Below are 16,510 nucleotides of genomic sequence, written 5' to 3'. Positions count from 1 at the left end.
CGTTAAGTCCACACAAAAAGAAAAAGAAAAAAAGGAAAAGGAAACTTGGTTAATGTGGGAATCAATTGAAGGCTTTTCTTTTAGTAGGACACACTCACATACAGGTTTAAAAAAATTGTTTTGTACGCACTTAACATATCGCCTTGAAGCAGAAATTGTACAGGTTTTTTTAGGCATAAACATCCTCACGATCGGCGCCGGCGCCATCGCCGCCATCCTCGAGGTTTGAGAAGAGCAGGAAATGCGATGTGCGATGCAGTTCGTGATAGAATTCCTTTGGATTGGCCAATTGCAGTTCGTATTTCATGTTCGGATCGTGTCGCACGCCCATAAAATTATAATTCCAACTGCTCTGCGCCGGCACCATGAAGAAGCCCAGGAATTTGTTGGACAACAGCATTTGGACGCGTTCATAATGAGACGGCAGATAGCCCTTGGGATTGTTGCCCTTGTCCGTATTCTTGGAGCCCCATTCAAAGCCGGAGGGCGTCAATTTGTAGGCGGTCAACGAGCAGGAGCCGGGCGTAAAGGAACAGGTGATGACAATTGTCTTTTCGCCATCCCAATTGGAGTTCTCCTGCATGATCTTGGCATGCGTGGTTATATCCTGCGGCGACAGCTGCGGCAACTCATTCGGCTGTGTGTGTATCCAGCCGAGCGGCTCCATATCCTTGAGATACTGATGCGTGGGCAGAGCATTTGGTAAATTGATCGTCTGATGTGTGCCCCACTGCGGCGGCATCACAATGCAACGTATCTCCTTCACCTGCGGATTGTCCGGCGGACTCACGCCATACAAATAGCCAGCGATCTGTGCACGCAGATCGGATATGGTCACGAACTTTTTCAGTATATTCTTGGGCAGAATGTAGGTGTAGCCCGTCTCCTTGATGTCATCGGAGCTAACATAGATGTGATTTGTGCGCAAATGCAGATTCGTTGCGGATATGGCACGCACACGCCATTCGGTCTTCGAGCTGAACGTCTGCGTCTCATAGTTGGACGTCGTCGAGGTGATAATCTCGTCGCCATGTTTGTTTGTTGTGCGCGTTGTTGTGGCCGTCAATTGATTCTGTTCCTTGGTCTGCTTCTCAATCTCGGCAATTTGTTGACGCTGAGCGGACGGTGCGCTTATCTCCATGCCCAGTATAATGTCGCGGATCTCGGACTGTGTCAGCGAAGCAACATTCACATTGTTCTTCTTGCCGTAATCGGCTAAAATGAGATCCTTTAGCTGCACCTCCACCTTGATCCATTCCTCGTCCGTTAACGTCGGCCAAATGTGATGCGCCTCCGTTATGGTCGTCTTGTCGGGCTTGAGTATGATCTTGGTGCGCTCCGTGTTGACGTGTAAGGCGCGCAGGATCAATATAAGACGACTGAACGCCGTATAGGATGATATGGTCTTTAGCCAGTCGTCGTACAGATTGAACAGCACCATTTGAGGTTCGGTGGCCTTAAGGATCAAATCACCAAACTTCTCCACCTTGAGACAGGCCTGGAAGGGCAGCTGCAGCTCCGAGCCCTTGATAACGATATTGGGAAAATCAAGCAAATGCACCTCAAGCGGATCCAACATGCCCTTGCGCGTGACAATAATCTGTTTAGGCTGCTCCTCAACGGGCAGCGAACGAATCAGCGCCGCAACTTCCTCGGCTGTCTTCCATTTGGCCAACTGACCCAAACGCTTCTGACCCGCCCACACCGAGGTGTGAATAATCTTGAGGAATAGCTGCCCGGTGCGTGGATTAAATATGAAGATGGCGCCGTTAATCGGTTTCGTTGTCAAATTACCCTCAAATGTCTTGTGAATGGTTACGCGATACACATTTGTGTCGTCCACAAACCAAATGATTTGATTCGAGAAGAGTTCACCATAGTTCTGGGAACTGAGGTACGGTTCCGTGGGCTCCGAGGAGTATAGCTGCAATGCCTTGCGTATACGCTCGCGCAGCACATAAAGCGCCGGATTGGCCTTCATGATCTTGGCCATGGCCTGTTGTATTAGCGTCTTGCAGCCAGGGAACCAATTGCCATAGGCCGAATGCAAATTGTAGGCCAAATCGATGGCAATGAGCACGCCCGTCGGCGATGGATATATGGACATATTGTCTGTGGTGTAGTCCAAGAACTTGGCCCTGGCATAACGTTCAACATCGTGCGAATCGTAGTCGCCCCAACGCAACTGTATATCCAGCCAATACTTTTGCGTCGTTGTATTGTCCATGGTGTCCTTCGTATCGGCCAGCAGCGATGGACGCGACACATTCCACTTGTAGGCGGGGAAGAGCAGAATATCCGCACAGGAGGAGTTCATTTTGTATGACTTTCGCGGATGTATGGTCTCCTTTTGCACCGTCTCAATCTCTAGGGCGTCCAGCTCCTGATCAAACACCTGACACAAATCCATCACAATGGACTCGTGTATCTTTTGCCACAAGTGAGCACGAAAGATTTGAATCAAGGAGATTTTTAGTGTGGGAATTTTGCCGTGCATGAAAATACCCGTCAGATCGAGTTGCACCTGGAAACCAACATATACATTGGCGCGATTGATTGTCGGTGACCACCAGAGCGTAAAGCGACGATTGGGTATCTGATTTAGACCGGAGCGCTGAGCATTTGTCAGCTTCTTGTACTTCATGGACTCTTCAAAGCCGGATGCCTTCTCCCAGAACAGACCCTCCCAGGTTGGGAAGTATGTGCCCTTGAATAAGGTATGCTCTAGAATGCCCTCCACGCCGCCCAATGCTTGGATCATGTCCGTGCGATAGTTATTCAGATTCCAAAGTTTGCCATCGTGTCGCTGATGTGTCCACCAGAATGGATTCTGCTTGAGCACCTGATACTGCTTGAACTCTGTGCGTATGCGCCAGCCCTTGTCATAGGCCAAGGTGTGCCGATCCTTCTGGAAGAGCGTATTGATACGCGGTATACCACGATCCCAACTGTCCTCCAGATCTTCCAGCGTAAGACGACGATTCTGCGCATTCGCCTCTTGGCGCTTCAGCGCATACTCGGCCCAAACACGCTGCGAGTCTATAAATTCACTCTCCCAAGGCTGTATATAGCGATACAGATTTGGTATAAGCTGATCCTCGTCATGCGACATGCCTGATTAAGTATTTCGTTAAAAGAAGAAACAAAGATTATGCCGTTTTGCACTTACCGGAGCGAAAATGCGTGATGCCCACATCTGTTTGCTTAGACCACCGCAAATCTGATTGTGGTATCAGGACATGACCCATGCTCAACATGCCTAAGCCGCCCAGCTCTTTGGGCGTGTAGAACACCACGGGCGGGAAACGCGAAGGCATTTTGGAGTTCAAGCCAATCTTGATACGTGTCTGTATTTTGTTTTCGCACTTGACCAGCAAATCAAGCAGCTCCTGTGTATTGACCACAGCCTCACGGAAATATGTCATCAGACCAATTAGAGCGGTGTTCCATTTGTTGACAATCTATTTAGGGCAACGATTAAATAGCATAAACAATTTCCTTCAGGCACATTTAATAGCACTCACTTTTGTGAATGTGGTGGAACCGGAGGCCATTAAAATCTGTCGCACACGATTGTGGAAACGTCCCAGAGACTCATCGTCCACTCGCAGGAAACACTGAGCTGTGCGCTCCTTGGTTATTTCATTCTGCAAATTCCAGACGCCATCGCGATGCGTGAACTCCTCGTTTTGTGTGCGGCACTGCAAAAGTTTAACAAATAAAGCAAATTATTAACTGAACTTGACGAATAGTTTGGATTTAAAGAAACCTTGGGCAAAATGCGGCACTCGAAGCCACTCATGTTGAACAGCAAATTAGGGTTATCCTTGGAATAGACCGAAACAAATGTGCTCTCCCATCCAATGGTGGTCACGGAGCGGGGCAAACGATTCTTGATATCCCAAAAGACAGCGCGACCACTGCAAGGTAAAACAAAGACAAGTCAAACGAAAGCTGGTTGGGATTAGGGTGATAGAAAAACCTACAGATTAACGTCGTGCTTCATCAGACGCATGCGCGCATCGCGTGGCCAGCACTTTTTGTTATTATAGCCCACAATATTCTCATTATTCGGATCCGGATGCTCGGTCAGATAACGCTGGATAAGATCGCGCGCCTCCTCAGCCGAAAATCTAAAGAACAAATGTATGCGATCCACATAGCGACAGTAGAGCCTTATGGGATGTGCTGTTTCCGTAACAGCATCCTGGAATGTCAGAAAATCGTTGGGCATTTGCGGTGGTCCAGCCATTTCGCTGGAGCGGTGCAGGCCCAACACTAACAGATCCAAAACAAGGCCATAGTATTGAGTTATAAAGGAGGAGAACTGGAGGCCACGTATAATGCCATAACTGTTGGTATGATTCATGTCCTTGTAGTTGATGACCACGTTGTTCTTGGCCGTCATGTAATCGGCAATGTTGTGATCCACAATGAGACGCAGCAGACGATTGAGCAGAGTCAGATCAATTTTCTCGTAGAGCTTCTCAAAGCGCGACTCGAGCAGGACATTGCATTCGCCCTCACCCACGTCCCAGACATCTTGCAGATTGTTGATGCCTGTGAAGGAACGGACGTATTAAACTAGGATTCTCCTTGGTAGTTCTCGTGGCTACTGGTTTACACATGAATCTTTATATTGCTGCTTAGATGCGACACCTTCGGCGTGAGGTTTGCAACAAGGGGATGGAATCCAAGCTCATCACTTTGCCACAAATCACACGCCCAAAATGCGCAGATATGTAAAACACTCTGGACAGGATCTGTGATCTGTGCATAATTCACGCTCCGTTACCTTGACACCACTTGTAGGCCAAGAGCGGCGGTGGTTCCGTGTCGCTGGGCTTGATCCATGGCGGAAACAGACGTCGCTTGTCTGCCTCATACCACAGATACTGATCCAAATAGGCATCTGTGATCTTCTCCAGTGGCTCCACTTCGTAGACGGGTATTAGATGGCTATACAAGTCCATGAACTCAATGCCCACCTGGTAAAAGAAGAGCAGCAATGAAAAACCTAGCTACATTCAAACAATTTAGAATAGTCTCACCTCTTTAAAGGCGCGCTGCGTCAGCAGATGACGCTTGATACGGGACAACGCCTCGTGCGGATTGTCGTAGGCCTGTTCAATCAGACCCAGTTCCTCGCGCTGACTTTGGTTCAAACGCGACTTGACACTGTATGCCTCCTTCAGACGCTCCAAGGCCAAAATCAGCAGCTTGGTGTCATGCTTGTAGGAGAGCGGCGGAAAGGGTATCGGTGCAAAACGACGCGACTCCAGCCAATGCACTGTTGTGGTGTATATAGCCACCGCCTCCTCGGGCGATATATAGGGTCCATCCTTGAGGTAGTTATGCTGTCGCTCCTGCTCCGCCTTCAAATACAGACGCGTCAAACGGCCCAAATTCTTCTTGCATACAGTCTTATCCACGGTGGCACCACGTCGTATACGCTCGCGATTGTAGTGCGCCGTGTTTGTCCACCAGTCGGCCTTCATTTTGACATAGCGCAGAATCATATTCTCTATGGGTATGGGCAGACCGGGCACCTTCCACGGTATATTGGCCTTCCAGCAGCGCCAGGCCTCCGACAAATGCTGGAGTATGGTACGCGCCTTGTTCTGCTTAATGCCCTCGGGCATCATGTCCACAATATCGTGCATGACCGAGGCACGCAGCTCCAAATCGAAATGGGACTCGACACGTTGTTTGGTCACCGTTTTGGCCACGCCCTTGGAATGACGACCCTCAAATTGACGTGACAACAAGTTGCCCAGCCAACGTTCCAGCAGTGGAGTTATGCCACGCATAAAGAACAACCAAACACGCCAGCCAGGTGCCCAGAAGCCGCAGCCCGGACCCTTGCCGACGGGTCCCGTATTGAAGCGATAGTAGATTAGATGTTTCAAGTCCTTGCACATGCGTATCTGTCGCATAAGCTTGTACTTGTAGCGATACATGCCCGTCAGTTGGCCCACATGGGCAAAGATATACTGTAGACCATCAGCTAGCTGAAAGGCATCCACATTGTTAAGGCGATACTGTACATGCGAGTCAATGATCAGTTTGGTTAGACGTAGAATCTCGCGGCACAAATGGAAAGCTGTAAAAGAGAGCAAGAGTTGAGTGATTGGGTGTGGATATAATGGTTATGGTCAGTTACCATTGCCGAAACGTGACTTTTTACGCTCCTTGGTGGTCAGCGTCTTGACCGGCTTCAAGTTGAAATTATAGTCCAAATGCAGGTAGTTTAGATTCTTACGATGAATAAGCAGATTAAGCATATTATAGCCCTGGCGACACACTTGCAAACCAGCCTCCACCCAGTCCAGTGTGGTGGTCTGGAAGAACTTGGTCGCCTTGAATGAACGGAACAAATAGCTGCAAAAAAAACATGGAAATAATTAGATATAATTATATATAACTTCTTAATCATTTGATTTCATTCATTTAATTGGTTAACCTACCGTTTCTTTTGTGGCTTCGGTTTGCGATGTTTTAGAGCATTGAGCACATAATATTTCAACAGCTTCTGATAGCTGACGCGCACCTTGACCGGGTGACCAGGTGGGCAATGCTCCTTGTACCAGCACTTGACCAGCGGCACATCTATGGCACGACGTGAGCGACCCGAACGCATATTAAACGGACGCGGTGCCCATAACAGCGCAATGCCATTGGCTGTATTATCTGTGTAGAGTGGCGTATCCTGTAGAAAAGGCTGCACGTCATCGGGCAGCGTAAAGTCCTCATCGTCTTCAGGCATAGGTTCTTGTATTTTAGAATTAGCATTGCGATGGGAGATGGGATTGATAAGTGGATCAAAGTAAAAGGCAGGCAAGTCAGGATCTTCGGTCTTGATGTAGACCACGTTGGGCGTATGGTACCTAGAGAGAAATCATTTACAGAAATTAGCAGTATTTTTAAAAAAAAGTCTAGGCTTTATCGACTAACTAATCTTAAAAACTAGATGTGTATGCAACTATCAGCAGTCCAGATTTAAGTTCCACAATCGGAACGAACATTCACATTGCAAAACCCAGGAATCAATCGCTAAATTGGTAGTAAATAGGGCCTTATTGTTTGATCTAACATGGCATGAAGCGTTACCAGAATATGCGTACAACTGGGAACTCTACGGCCATGTAAATATATCTAACTACATATAAATTCTTATAGATAAGTTCGTTTACCAGCTCAGATGCACAAAGTGCGGCATATTGTTGTACAGGTATGGAAACGCAATACGATACTCGGTGCGTATGGGCTGCCTTATAATAACCTTGTTTATATCATTGAACTCATTCCAGTCCTCGTCACTGCGTGAGAAAACAAAAGCAATTAAAACAAGCTATTAATTTATATTGCATTCGCTTACCCAACATTATGATCCTTAATAAGTGGCTCAAACTTTGGGCCACCGGGTATGGCCATATTCAGTGCTTTGGCTGTGAAGAAGCTCTTTGGATCAAATAGATAAAAGAAATTATTGTCGACCAAGTCGGTGAGCAGCTGATTGGCCAGACGGTAAAGCGTTGCCAGCTGGGGCAGGGAAAGGTTCCACTTGCGATAAGTAGAGCCATTCACAAACCTAACAGAGAGCAGGATTATAGAGGATATTGGTTTATATATATGGGTATGCTTACGGCGTGTCGACTAGTGGTCGGTGATCATAGAACCATTTGTAGACAGCATTATCTTCATCGTTGTCCAGCTCGATTTGTATGGCCTCCAGCGGCTCCACATCCAAAACGTTGTCCGCATAGTCCAGCGGCGGCTCCTCATCGTCGAATGGCGGAAAACGCATACGTTTAAAGTGGCGACGGTCGCGCTTCTCGCGACGCATCATAATCCACATGGTGCTGCAAAATATACCCTGATATTTAGCTTAAATATAAAGAGTATCTTAATTGGAACTTACCCCCACTGCGCAATGTAAACCGGCTCGATGACCCAGGGTATCTCATTGACAAAGGTAATGGCGCCCGTTATGTGATACAGCACCTGCACATCCCGTATCTGCTCCCACGGCATGGGCATGTTCTCGAGCAGCTTAAGCACTGCATGTGGCATGTATTTAAGGGCGCCCAGATAGACACGCTTGTCGTGGCGATATTTACGTGAGGTCATGTCACCATGATCGCGTATAATCTTGCGTATATGCTCTGGCGGCATGTCCTCTTTCTGTGTGTCAATAAAGCCGAATTTGCGTTTCTCGGCAAAACGTTTTGACTGCAAATGCTGCCACTTAAGCGCCTTTTCCTGCAGTTTCTCCTCGGTGAGAATATCTGGTTTTGGTGTAGGTATTTGTCCCAGCTGCGGCTGGGGCACGCCCACTGCCGGCACCGGTATGCCATTGGCGTGGCCCGACGGCGGCAATGGGGCCCCCGGTGGTGGTATTTGCTGTATCTGGTTGGCCATCTGCTGCTGCGCATGCAGCTGGGCCTGCTGTGCATGGGCCGCCGCGTACGCCTGCTGCTGGGCCATCAGCTGGGCGGCCCAGGCATTTGGCGGAATCATATACGGCGGTATAGACATCGCTCAATTGCATGCGACACTATTAATCAATAAATGGATATATATATAAAGACATACAATAAAAACAAACCACACACACGTTTCGTTTACGCCGAACAGAAAGAAGAAGATGCAAAGGCAGAAGCAGCGGCAGCGGCAGACGTTCGCTGCCGTCGCCGCGTTTTGCAATTTTCACCACAGCTCTTTTAGCGCAAACATCAAGTGCCACACACAAAATTAACTATTTAAAACATACATACAGTATACGGGTGTTAAATAGTTACCTAATCGATCAATTTCAAGCACTTTTTCGTGGATTTTAAACAATTTTCCGGTTTCTCTTGCAAAACGTTTACGATGCGGCAGACATTTTTCAGAGATGACCCGATATAATTTGCAAGCCAATATCGATAGGCGATAGAACGATTCAGCTCAAGTAAAAAAGTAATCGATATTTAAACGTTAAGCAAACGTACTTGAAATTGTTTTCAAATCATATAGTTAATATTTCAAGAAATCCCCAAGCATGTTCTAATTGTAATAATGAAATCAATAAGCTGGTCAACAACTTCAAAACGTATTTTGTGCACTGTTTACCCCACTCATTATGAACTTTTTGCACAAAGTGCGTCAGCATATTTACTTACTGACGAATGTCAGGAATTTTTGATGTCAAACGGAAAACATGTTTCAATATTGAACTATATAATTGATTAACTATAATTCTCTAATTAGCTCTGAAACAATACACACGCTGTGTGTAAGATGTTGACCCTGACACATGAATACAAATATTATGCCCTATTTCCACACGGTTAACGACTTCTCCAGATCTTCTCCAATGTTTGGCCAATCAATGATCATATGCAAAATCAATCTCCGGCATATTTTGCGCACTATATAAGATCTTGGCTAGATGGCACAGAACCACAGTTTAACAATAACCGAGCTTCTAGGCAGAGCCAAACTCAGCGAAAGGCGTTAATTTGCTAAGAAAAAAATCTATTGCGAGATTTCACAAACAATATTAACGATGGCAAAGGTACAAGAAATCAACAACAACAACAACAACAAAAATCATTCAATTACTTAACTATGCACTCATTCCAGCTCTTGATAGGCTTTATATGCCTGACAGCTCTAATTTGCATGCTGGCACCTGTAAAGGCAGCTCCGGCAGAGGTATTTAAACAATAATTCAAATATTTTCCATAAATTATTCGAATTGTGTTTTCCTTAAAGAGCTTGGACGACGACCTCTCTACGGCGGACAGCATAGGCGTTGGCTACTATGTGCCATCCTATTACAGTCCATATTACGGCAGAAGAAGCTATGGCTACGGCGGATTTGGCGGTTACGGCTACGGTGGCTACCGAGGTTACGGCAGCTACTATCGTCGCCCCATTTATCCGGTCTGGGGCTGAGCATAGGACGCGATAGAGCCTAGATAGAAGTTCATACACATACATACATATATACATACATCTTTTAGCCTTGTATAACTAACCAAATAAATAATATTTTAGCAAAGAATTTAGCCATTTTTCTCTTAGTATTATAGCTCTATGTTTTAGTTGTTGCTTAGGTACATTATGGAAAATAAATATTGTATTTTGTTTGCCTTTTCTCAAGACCCACATTTCGTCTGTCCAGTTGCTGCTCCTTTCACTCGACTACTGTGTCATCCAAAACAAGTTCAGTTCGTTTTTTTTTTTTTTGAATTTTTTACCTACACAAAATGACGTCATAAGTGCCTTTGACCCCACGACAATTAACACCGCGCCACACACAAAAAATTTAATTTTTTTTTGGAATTTTTTTTTGATCTGTTTAAGCTGTACTCGCAGCTGGAAAACCGGATTGCACGACTTTAAAAAAGCGCTTCCGAAGAAGTTTCAGCAATAAATTTTGTGGCAACGTAACATAAATTGCAAAAGGGAAATTTCGGGCCATAGACGGCGCTGAACCGGCGACCCGCGACCCGCACGAGCTCAAAGTTTGAGAGCTTTACAAAATAATAAAACAATTAAATACAATTTTGTGGCATCGAAATGTTTGCGTATTACTCTATGCAAAAAATTAAGTTAGGTTTGATTTTTTTTTTTGTTTGTTTAACTTTTGGAGGCTGTCAAGCGGCCTCTAGTGGTGCCGGCGAGCGTGTCCGTGCGGCTTGTGCGCTTGCTGCTTGTGATGATGGGCTTTTTGCTGATGGCTCTTTGAGGATTTGCCGCTCCTGGACGCCTTGTGGCGTCTGCCATTGCGATGCGACTTGGAATGATGCGGCGCCAGGGGCACATTGATGCGATGATGCTTCACATGCTCTTTGGACGCATCCTGTATGCTGTGATGCTGGCTGAGCTGCGCCAGCTGGCCGCCATGTGTTGCCACATGCTGACGCTTGTGATGCTGCCGCTGGCCCTCCTCCAGCTGCTGCGATGCCAGCACAGCGGCAATCAGGATTGTGGCAATTATGAACAACTATAAAAAGGGGAAAAAGAAATGTATTAAAACAAAATAGCTATGCAGCATTTGGAATACCCAAATGGGCTGGATTGAGCGACATAGCTGCTATCTAAGCGGATAAGATAACAATGTCGGCCCCCTTTCACGAGCCCACTCACCGATTTCAGCATGATATTTTCACGGTTTTTCAGCTTTGCCTTACGAATTCGTGTTGTATAAACGCAGACGTTCAAATGTCGACTGCTTTCGGAAACTCTTCCGCTGGTGTTTATAACGTTATCTTTTATATGGCCAGCGAGCAGCTCTCCAGCCCCTATATACACACACATATATATATATATATATATATATATATATATATGTACTTTCATATGCGTCAGTTTGTGCGCGCAGCATTTTATCGGCCATAAAGACCGAAATACAGAGTATGCTGCGGTTTATGTATTTTCTTATTAGATGTAACCCGACGGGCGCATATACAGCTCTTGGCAGGCATGGCTCAATCCTAACTAGAAATTACGTGACTTTCGGTCGAAGTCTACAAACATATTCTTGGATCATATTGATGGGTACAAATTTCTCCAGTTCTAATTTCAACGGAAGTTCCAACTGCTGAGGCACTTCATTCCAGTATAATATAATCCAGCTGTCTGCTTATCTATATACACATACATACATACATATATATATATATATAATCGGCACACTTATCTTTCATAGAACGCATTGGAATTCGATATGGCTATATGTATATATATATATTTAGTTTTCAGTGTAAAATATTATTGGATCATGAATTTGATTTTATTGCATATACTTGAAAATTATAATTATACAAAATAAGTGTAAATAAAATGTTAATTCACGATTTCTTGCTGGTGTGTGTGTGTGTACTTTTAATCTATTGAATTGAAAGTTTATTTATTGGTTTGAATATATATTCGTATATGTTTAAGTGTGTTGCTTGCTAAACGTAGTTAGTTTATTATATAAATATGTATGTATGTGTTTTGCTTTCGAATGCTTCTTTGCTTCATATTCATCGTACATAAGTATACAAAAAAGTTGAATATATATATATAAAATATTTGCTTACACAGAATATATATATGTGGGATTTACGAAAAGTGTTGGTTATAAAGAGAAATATATAATTTAAAGTTGAACAAAATTGGTTTTAGAAAACAAAATCGAAGATAATATGTAGAAAACAATGAAAATAAAAACATAAATATATAATGCAATATTTCACAAAAGAAACTTAAGATTAATACAATTTTTTTTTACTTTTTCGTAGTTTTAGTGTTTTTTTTTTTTACATTTTTTACTTTTTTTTTTGTTTTTGTTTAATTGGATTATATTGTGTGTTGTAATTTACGACAAGTTGAAAGCTTGCTCTTAACGTGGCTAACGCAATGTTGTTATTTCAATTGGGTCTTAATAGAAAAACTACAATATGGAAAAATGTTGGCGTTGACAAAGTTTAAACCGATTAGTTTAGAATTTGAAATTTGAATTTTCATTGAACACTTTTTGGGGTCAATGTGTCGATGATAATGCGGAAATACTATTCTGATTGTTATTATAATAAACGGCAAAAACTACAGATATTGATAATTGTGGTAGATAAATTTGAATATAAGTACTTAATCGGTTATTTGATTCTACAAATCGTTTGACCCTAAACTGTTGCCAACGTTTTCAATTTCCTACTCCTCGATGGTGTAAAGGAAATAGTAGTTCTCATTATCGTTGATTGCGGCTGGCGGTGCCTTTGGTGATTTTCTCGATAGCGGTTCAAATCCCATGAATAGGAATGCCTCAATTAAACGATGACAATCCGGCTGATCCTTGCGCATTACCATGACAATGCCGTCTACCTCTAACTTATCCTCGGCAAACTCCAAGAGGGATGTGAAGGTCTCCTTGGAGCCGGCTGGGGCAAAATCAGTGGGGAAAGCGACGTATAAAATGTTGTTGTTCGGGTTCAAAATCGACATCCAATTGGTAGACTGGTCTTCAGTGACGTGCAATTTGATGGAAATATGCACTGGCTGGTCATGCTGCAAGATTTGGCGCAACACCTCCTGGCAGTCATCCTCCGAGCATAACGAATGAATGTCATGCGACTCCGTGTCAGAGCATTCTGACGACGAAGACGACGAAGGTGACGATGCCCGAGAGCTGGCCTCGAACAAGCTGCCGCCAGCCGAGTCAACCGAAGACTTCCGGCTGTAGCCTGTCGAAAATGAATTAAATCACAAAAATGAATATACAAATTGAATCGAAATGTTTCGTATTTATTTACCCGTTAAGAGCGATGCCCTATCGTGATCTGTTCTGTGGTGGACAGGGACATCAGGACCACCACAGAGGCCCTACGCCGAGAGAGATGCGGTAGGACTCAGTCGACATGTTCGTGGCGCAAGACGAAGTCGAGATGGTACGGAGCTTGCCATCGGCACATCCTGCAACTCCGCTATCATTAAAATCTCTTCTAACGAAGTTACTACTAAACATTGGGTCGCTGTGAATGAAACGAAAATTAAAATACACAACCAACCGTATTAAATGTCAATACAATTCCATGATATACTGTTGTTGTCGATTTTGTAGTAGTACATGGATTTAATTAAATTTACCAAATCATTTTTAAAGGCAATTGGTGGCAAGGCACAACACAGCTTTACGGCGCAATAGCTTATGGTAAACTGACATACGCACTCTCGAAGCGTGACTATTATCAGTAATGCCGAATCAAATTAAACACATTTTTTTTATGACGCAGACTTGTTTCAGAATGTTTATAAAGATAAGAAGCCTGTTATCTGCAATAAAATCGGCAAGCGCGGCGATAGGCCGATACAACAGCTACCTGATAACGATAACAAATATCGCACAACCATGCCGGTGAAATACAACCCTGCTCGTACACAGAGTTTTTCACCACAGCATGGCGGCACAGGCAGCTGTCGCACGCACACACATACTCAATCGTGAACGTTTGCGCAAAGAAAAAACAGCGAAAATTTACGGCGTCTGTAAAATACGCGAAAAATCCTTAAATTTTTTGAAAATAAATATAAAAATACACTAAAGATGTCGATTGGTGTACCTATTAAAGTTCTGCACGAGGCCGAAGGCCACATAATCACTTGCGAGACAATCACCGGCGAAGTCTACCGCGGCAAGCTCATCGAGGCGGAGGACAACATGAATTGCCAAATGACACAAATTACGGTAACATACCGGGATGGACGCACGGCCAATCTGGAGAATGTTTATATACGCGGCTCGAAGATACGTTTCCTAATACTGCCCGACATGTTAAAGAATGCGCCGATGTTTAAAAAGCAGACCGGCAAAGGTCTTGGTGGGACAGCCGGTCGCGGAAAAGCGGCAATACTTCGAGCACAGGGTGAGTCAGGCATTCTGAGTGTATATATATTGCCTCATGTATTAACGCGTCACGTTTTTCGACTACAGCTCGCGGTCGAGGCAGAGGAACTGGTCCTGCTGGCGGCGGTCGAGGCGGTGGTGGACCACCAGGTGCACCCGGTGGCGGCGGACGCGGCGCCTGGCAAGGCGGTCCTACAGGCGGACGTGGACGCGGCGGCTTGTAAGAGGCAAGAACGGGAGCACATTCTACTATATAATTTAAGGGAAATTAATCTTAGCGGGCGGGTCGCAAAACTAACATGTTGGAAATCTTATTATTTGTCAAGAAAACCAGACGGAGAATATGAAAATTGAATTTCAAAATGTGACCACTCGTCTTTATTTTGTTGCCTAGAGAAGAAGAAGGAAACCAACACCAATTATGTGGACAAACAAATATATAGATAAGATATTATATATGTATAAGTCGTCGCTTTTCGAATATTATACAAAGAGAGCAATTCCATGACAGTATTACAATCTGTATAGCTTGACTGTCGACGGATAGCTCTCTTCATTTCGCTATTCGCAAGTTTGGTTAGCTTGATAAAGCCAAAGGACAAAGGACATTTTCAGACAGAAAACAGGTTATATGGTGTTAGATTCGGTTAGTTTGGGCAACGTCGAATATCATACAAAGAGAGCAATTCCATGACAGTATTACATTTGTTACTGGACTGTCGACGGACAGCTCTCTTTATTCACTTATTCGCTTTTCGGTAAGATTTGGTGGTTATTCAACATTTAGTTCAGCGGGGACAGCACACAAACATTGAGGAAGAAGTAAGAATGTTGGAGCCGGAAATAACCGACTGCACAATACCCTGTTTACAGTTGAACAGCCGGATAAGTCAGGCGAGAATTTGCTAGTGGGCCGACTAATACATTAACTACAAAGCTTCTAGCTTCAAAACTATGTACGGACAGACGATCAGCAAGGCGTTCAGAAAATCAATATACTCTCCTTTACGTAGGGTACAGAACACACAAATATAATATACTCAAGCTTTTGTTGGGCCGGCACAGACAGAAATATGTGAATATATCTGTATATTGATGCCAATTAAACAACAAACTGCGCACTTGGCAAAGCGTTTCAAATTGAGAGCGTTTCGTAGGCGTTCGCTCCGAGTATAGAAACCCCTGGCAGGAGAAGAGGGGGGCGCAGTGTGGCAGCGCGAGCCATGTTAATTTAATGAGTGCAATTCAACCCCCACCCCTTCCCCCAGAATTTCAATCGACGGCACGTGCATGCGCGCAAGTGCAGTTAAATGACTTTCAATTAAGCAGGAAATATGCAATATGTTAACCACCTACCCGAACTGATCCTCTGATATGGGAGACTCTGGCTGTTGTTGCCGCAGCTGCGATTGCATGTTAGCCAATGCCGTCTCACTCACTTTTATTACAAGTATATAAATATATATGTATATATATATGTGTGTGTATATGTATTTATCACAGTTACGTTTATGTTATGCCTAGCTGTATGTCTCTTTTGTGCTAATTCCGTTATCACAGTTCTGTTTACACTCAGACAAGATTCTAGAAGTTTACATCGAAAAGGCTTGCGAAAGGTATTTGCCTCTCTTCCGCTCTCTTTGTGTGTTTGTTTTGTTTACAACAATAAAGATTTGTGCTTGTATTTGATTTTGTTTAACCGTTTGCCGAAGCGCAGCGTTTAGCGTTTGCCAGCCAACTGACGGCATCCCAATGGCGGTGGCATCATTTATTTCAAAAAAATTTAGTTGCTCCCCCTACACACACACACACGCACACACACACATACATACATACGTGAGTGCATGCTGTGTATGTGTGTATGCTACTACTACTTAGTTGGGGTTATAGGCACTATGCGGCGGCGCCAGAATAGAAACAAATAAACGGGTACAGTTTAGCTTTGAAAGAACAACCGCCTTTGGGCTTGTTTTTAGAAATCTTGTTTCGAAGGTTAAACATTGCCCCTACAAATGTCCCGCTCGCGGGCCCAATAGTTTTTGCGGTTGGCGAAAGAGTAAAAGCAAACAAGTGGCAAAAGGTAGCAAGAAGAAGAAAAACGAAAGAAAAACTAATTACATTTGCATTGCT

General features: G+C 44.2%; 5 protein-coding genes and 1 non-coding gene across 6 annotated transcripts; 2 read left to right on the top strand and 4 right to left on the bottom strand.

The window, feature by feature from the left end:
- Positions 1-15: 15 nt before the first annotated feature.
- Positions 16-8,871, bottom strand: LOC115760533 (pre-mRNA-processing-splicing factor 8). The gene is made up of 14 exons (XM_030701911.1): positions 8,802-8,871; positions 7,922-8,557; positions 7,647-7,862; positions 7,379-7,591; positions 7,194-7,319; positions 6,468-6,887; positions 6,164-6,381; positions 5,052-6,103; positions 4,796-4,988; positions 3,987-4,560; positions 3,770-3,920; positions 3,525-3,701; positions 3,170-3,461; positions 16-3,114 (listed from the first exon to the last, which is right to left on the bottom strand). The coding sequence occupies exons 2-14, from the start codon at positions 8,536-8,538 to the stop codon at positions 170-172; spliced, it is 7,194 nt and encodes a 2,397-aa protein (XP_030557771.1). The 5' UTR covers positions 8,539-8,557; positions 8,802-8,871; the 3' UTR covers positions 16-169.
- On the bottom strand, positions 6,971-7,150 carry LOC115761165. The gene has a single exon (XR_004017725.1).
- A 601-nt stretch (positions 8,872-9,472) lies between the features above and the next one.
- On the top strand, positions 9,473-10,010 carry LOC115760992 (prismalin-14). The gene is made up of 3 exons (XM_030702599.1): positions 9,473-9,559; positions 9,628-9,699; positions 9,760-10,010. The coding sequence occupies exons 1-3, from the start codon at positions 9,551-9,553 to the stop codon at positions 9,940-9,942; spliced, it is 264 nt and encodes an 87-aa protein (XP_030558459.1). The 5' UTR covers positions 9,473-9,550; the 3' UTR covers positions 9,943-10,010.
- A 539-nt stretch (positions 10,011-10,549) lies between these two features.
- LOC115760855 (histidine-rich glycoprotein) lies at positions 10,550-11,241 on the bottom strand. Its single transcript, XM_030702406.1, has 2 exons — positions 11,140-11,241; positions 10,550-10,996 (listed from the first exon to the last, which is right to left on the bottom strand). The coding sequence occupies exons 1-2, from the start codon at positions 11,149-11,151 to the stop codon at positions 10,658-10,660; spliced, it is 351 nt and encodes a 116-aa protein (XP_030558266.1). The 5' UTR covers positions 11,152-11,241; the 3' UTR covers positions 10,550-10,657.
- Positions 11,242-11,931: 690 nt separating this feature from the next.
- LOC115761147 (ornithine decarboxylase antizyme) lies at positions 11,932-16,089 on the bottom strand. Its single transcript, XM_030702816.1, is given in 4 exon segments — positions 11,932-13,220; positions 13,290-13,341; positions 13,343-13,508; positions 15,737-16,089. Coding segments are annotated over 4 exon segments (807 nt in total). The 5' UTR covers positions 15,796-16,089; the 3' UTR covers positions 11,932-12,690.
- LOC115761148 (small nuclear ribonucleoprotein Sm D3) lies at positions 13,880-15,713 on the top strand. Its single transcript, XM_030702817.1, has 2 exons — positions 13,880-14,399; positions 14,468-15,713. The coding sequence occupies exons 1-2, from the start codon at positions 14,081-14,083 to the stop codon at positions 14,602-14,604; spliced, it is 456 nt and encodes a 151-aa protein (XP_030558677.1). The 5' UTR covers positions 13,880-14,080; the 3' UTR covers positions 14,605-15,713.
- Positions 16,090-16,510: the final 421 nt, after the last annotated feature.

The sequence above is a fragment of the Drosophila novamexicana genome, unplaced genomic scaffold (assembly GCF_003285875.2).
Source record: "Drosophila novamexicana strain 15010-1031.04,08,12 unplaced genomic scaffold, DnovRS2.1 tig00000462-arrow-pilon, whole genome shotgun sequence".
NCBI classification, from domain to species: domain Eukaryota; kingdom Metazoa; phylum Arthropoda; class Insecta; order Diptera; family Drosophilidae; genus Drosophila; species Drosophila novamexicana.
Note: the sequence above shows the minus strand (reverse complement) of the source record. Positions and strands in the feature narration are given on the sequence as shown.

Bases quoted from the DNA above. Each gene is read 5' to 3' on its own strand.
- LOC115760533 (XM_030701911.1), bottom strand. From the start codon at position 8,538: ATGTCTATACCGCCGTATATGATTCCGCCAAATGCCTGGGCCGCCCAG. The intron at 6,888-7,193 runs GTAAACGAACTT...ATTTCTCTCTAG, and splicing joins CACTTTGTGCATCTGAGCTG to GTACCATACGCCCAACGTGG. The intron at 4,989-5,051 runs GTGAGACTATTC...TTCTTTTACCAG, and splicing joins CGCAGCGCGCCTTTAAAGAG to GTGGGCATTGAGTTCATGGA.
- LOC115760992 (XM_030702599.1), top strand. The intron at 9,700-9,759 runs GTATTTAAACAA...TTTTCCTTAAAG, and splicing joins TAAAGGCAGCTCCGGCAGAG to AGCTTGGACGACGACCTCTC.
- LOC115761148 (XM_030702817.1), top strand. From the start codon at position 14,081: ATGTCGATTGGTGTACCTATTAAAGTTCTGCACGAGGCCGAAGGCCAC. The intron at 14,400-14,467 runs GTGAGTCAGGCA...TTTCGACTACAG, and splicing joins GGCAATACTTCGAGCACAGG to CTCGCGGTCGAGGCAGAGGA.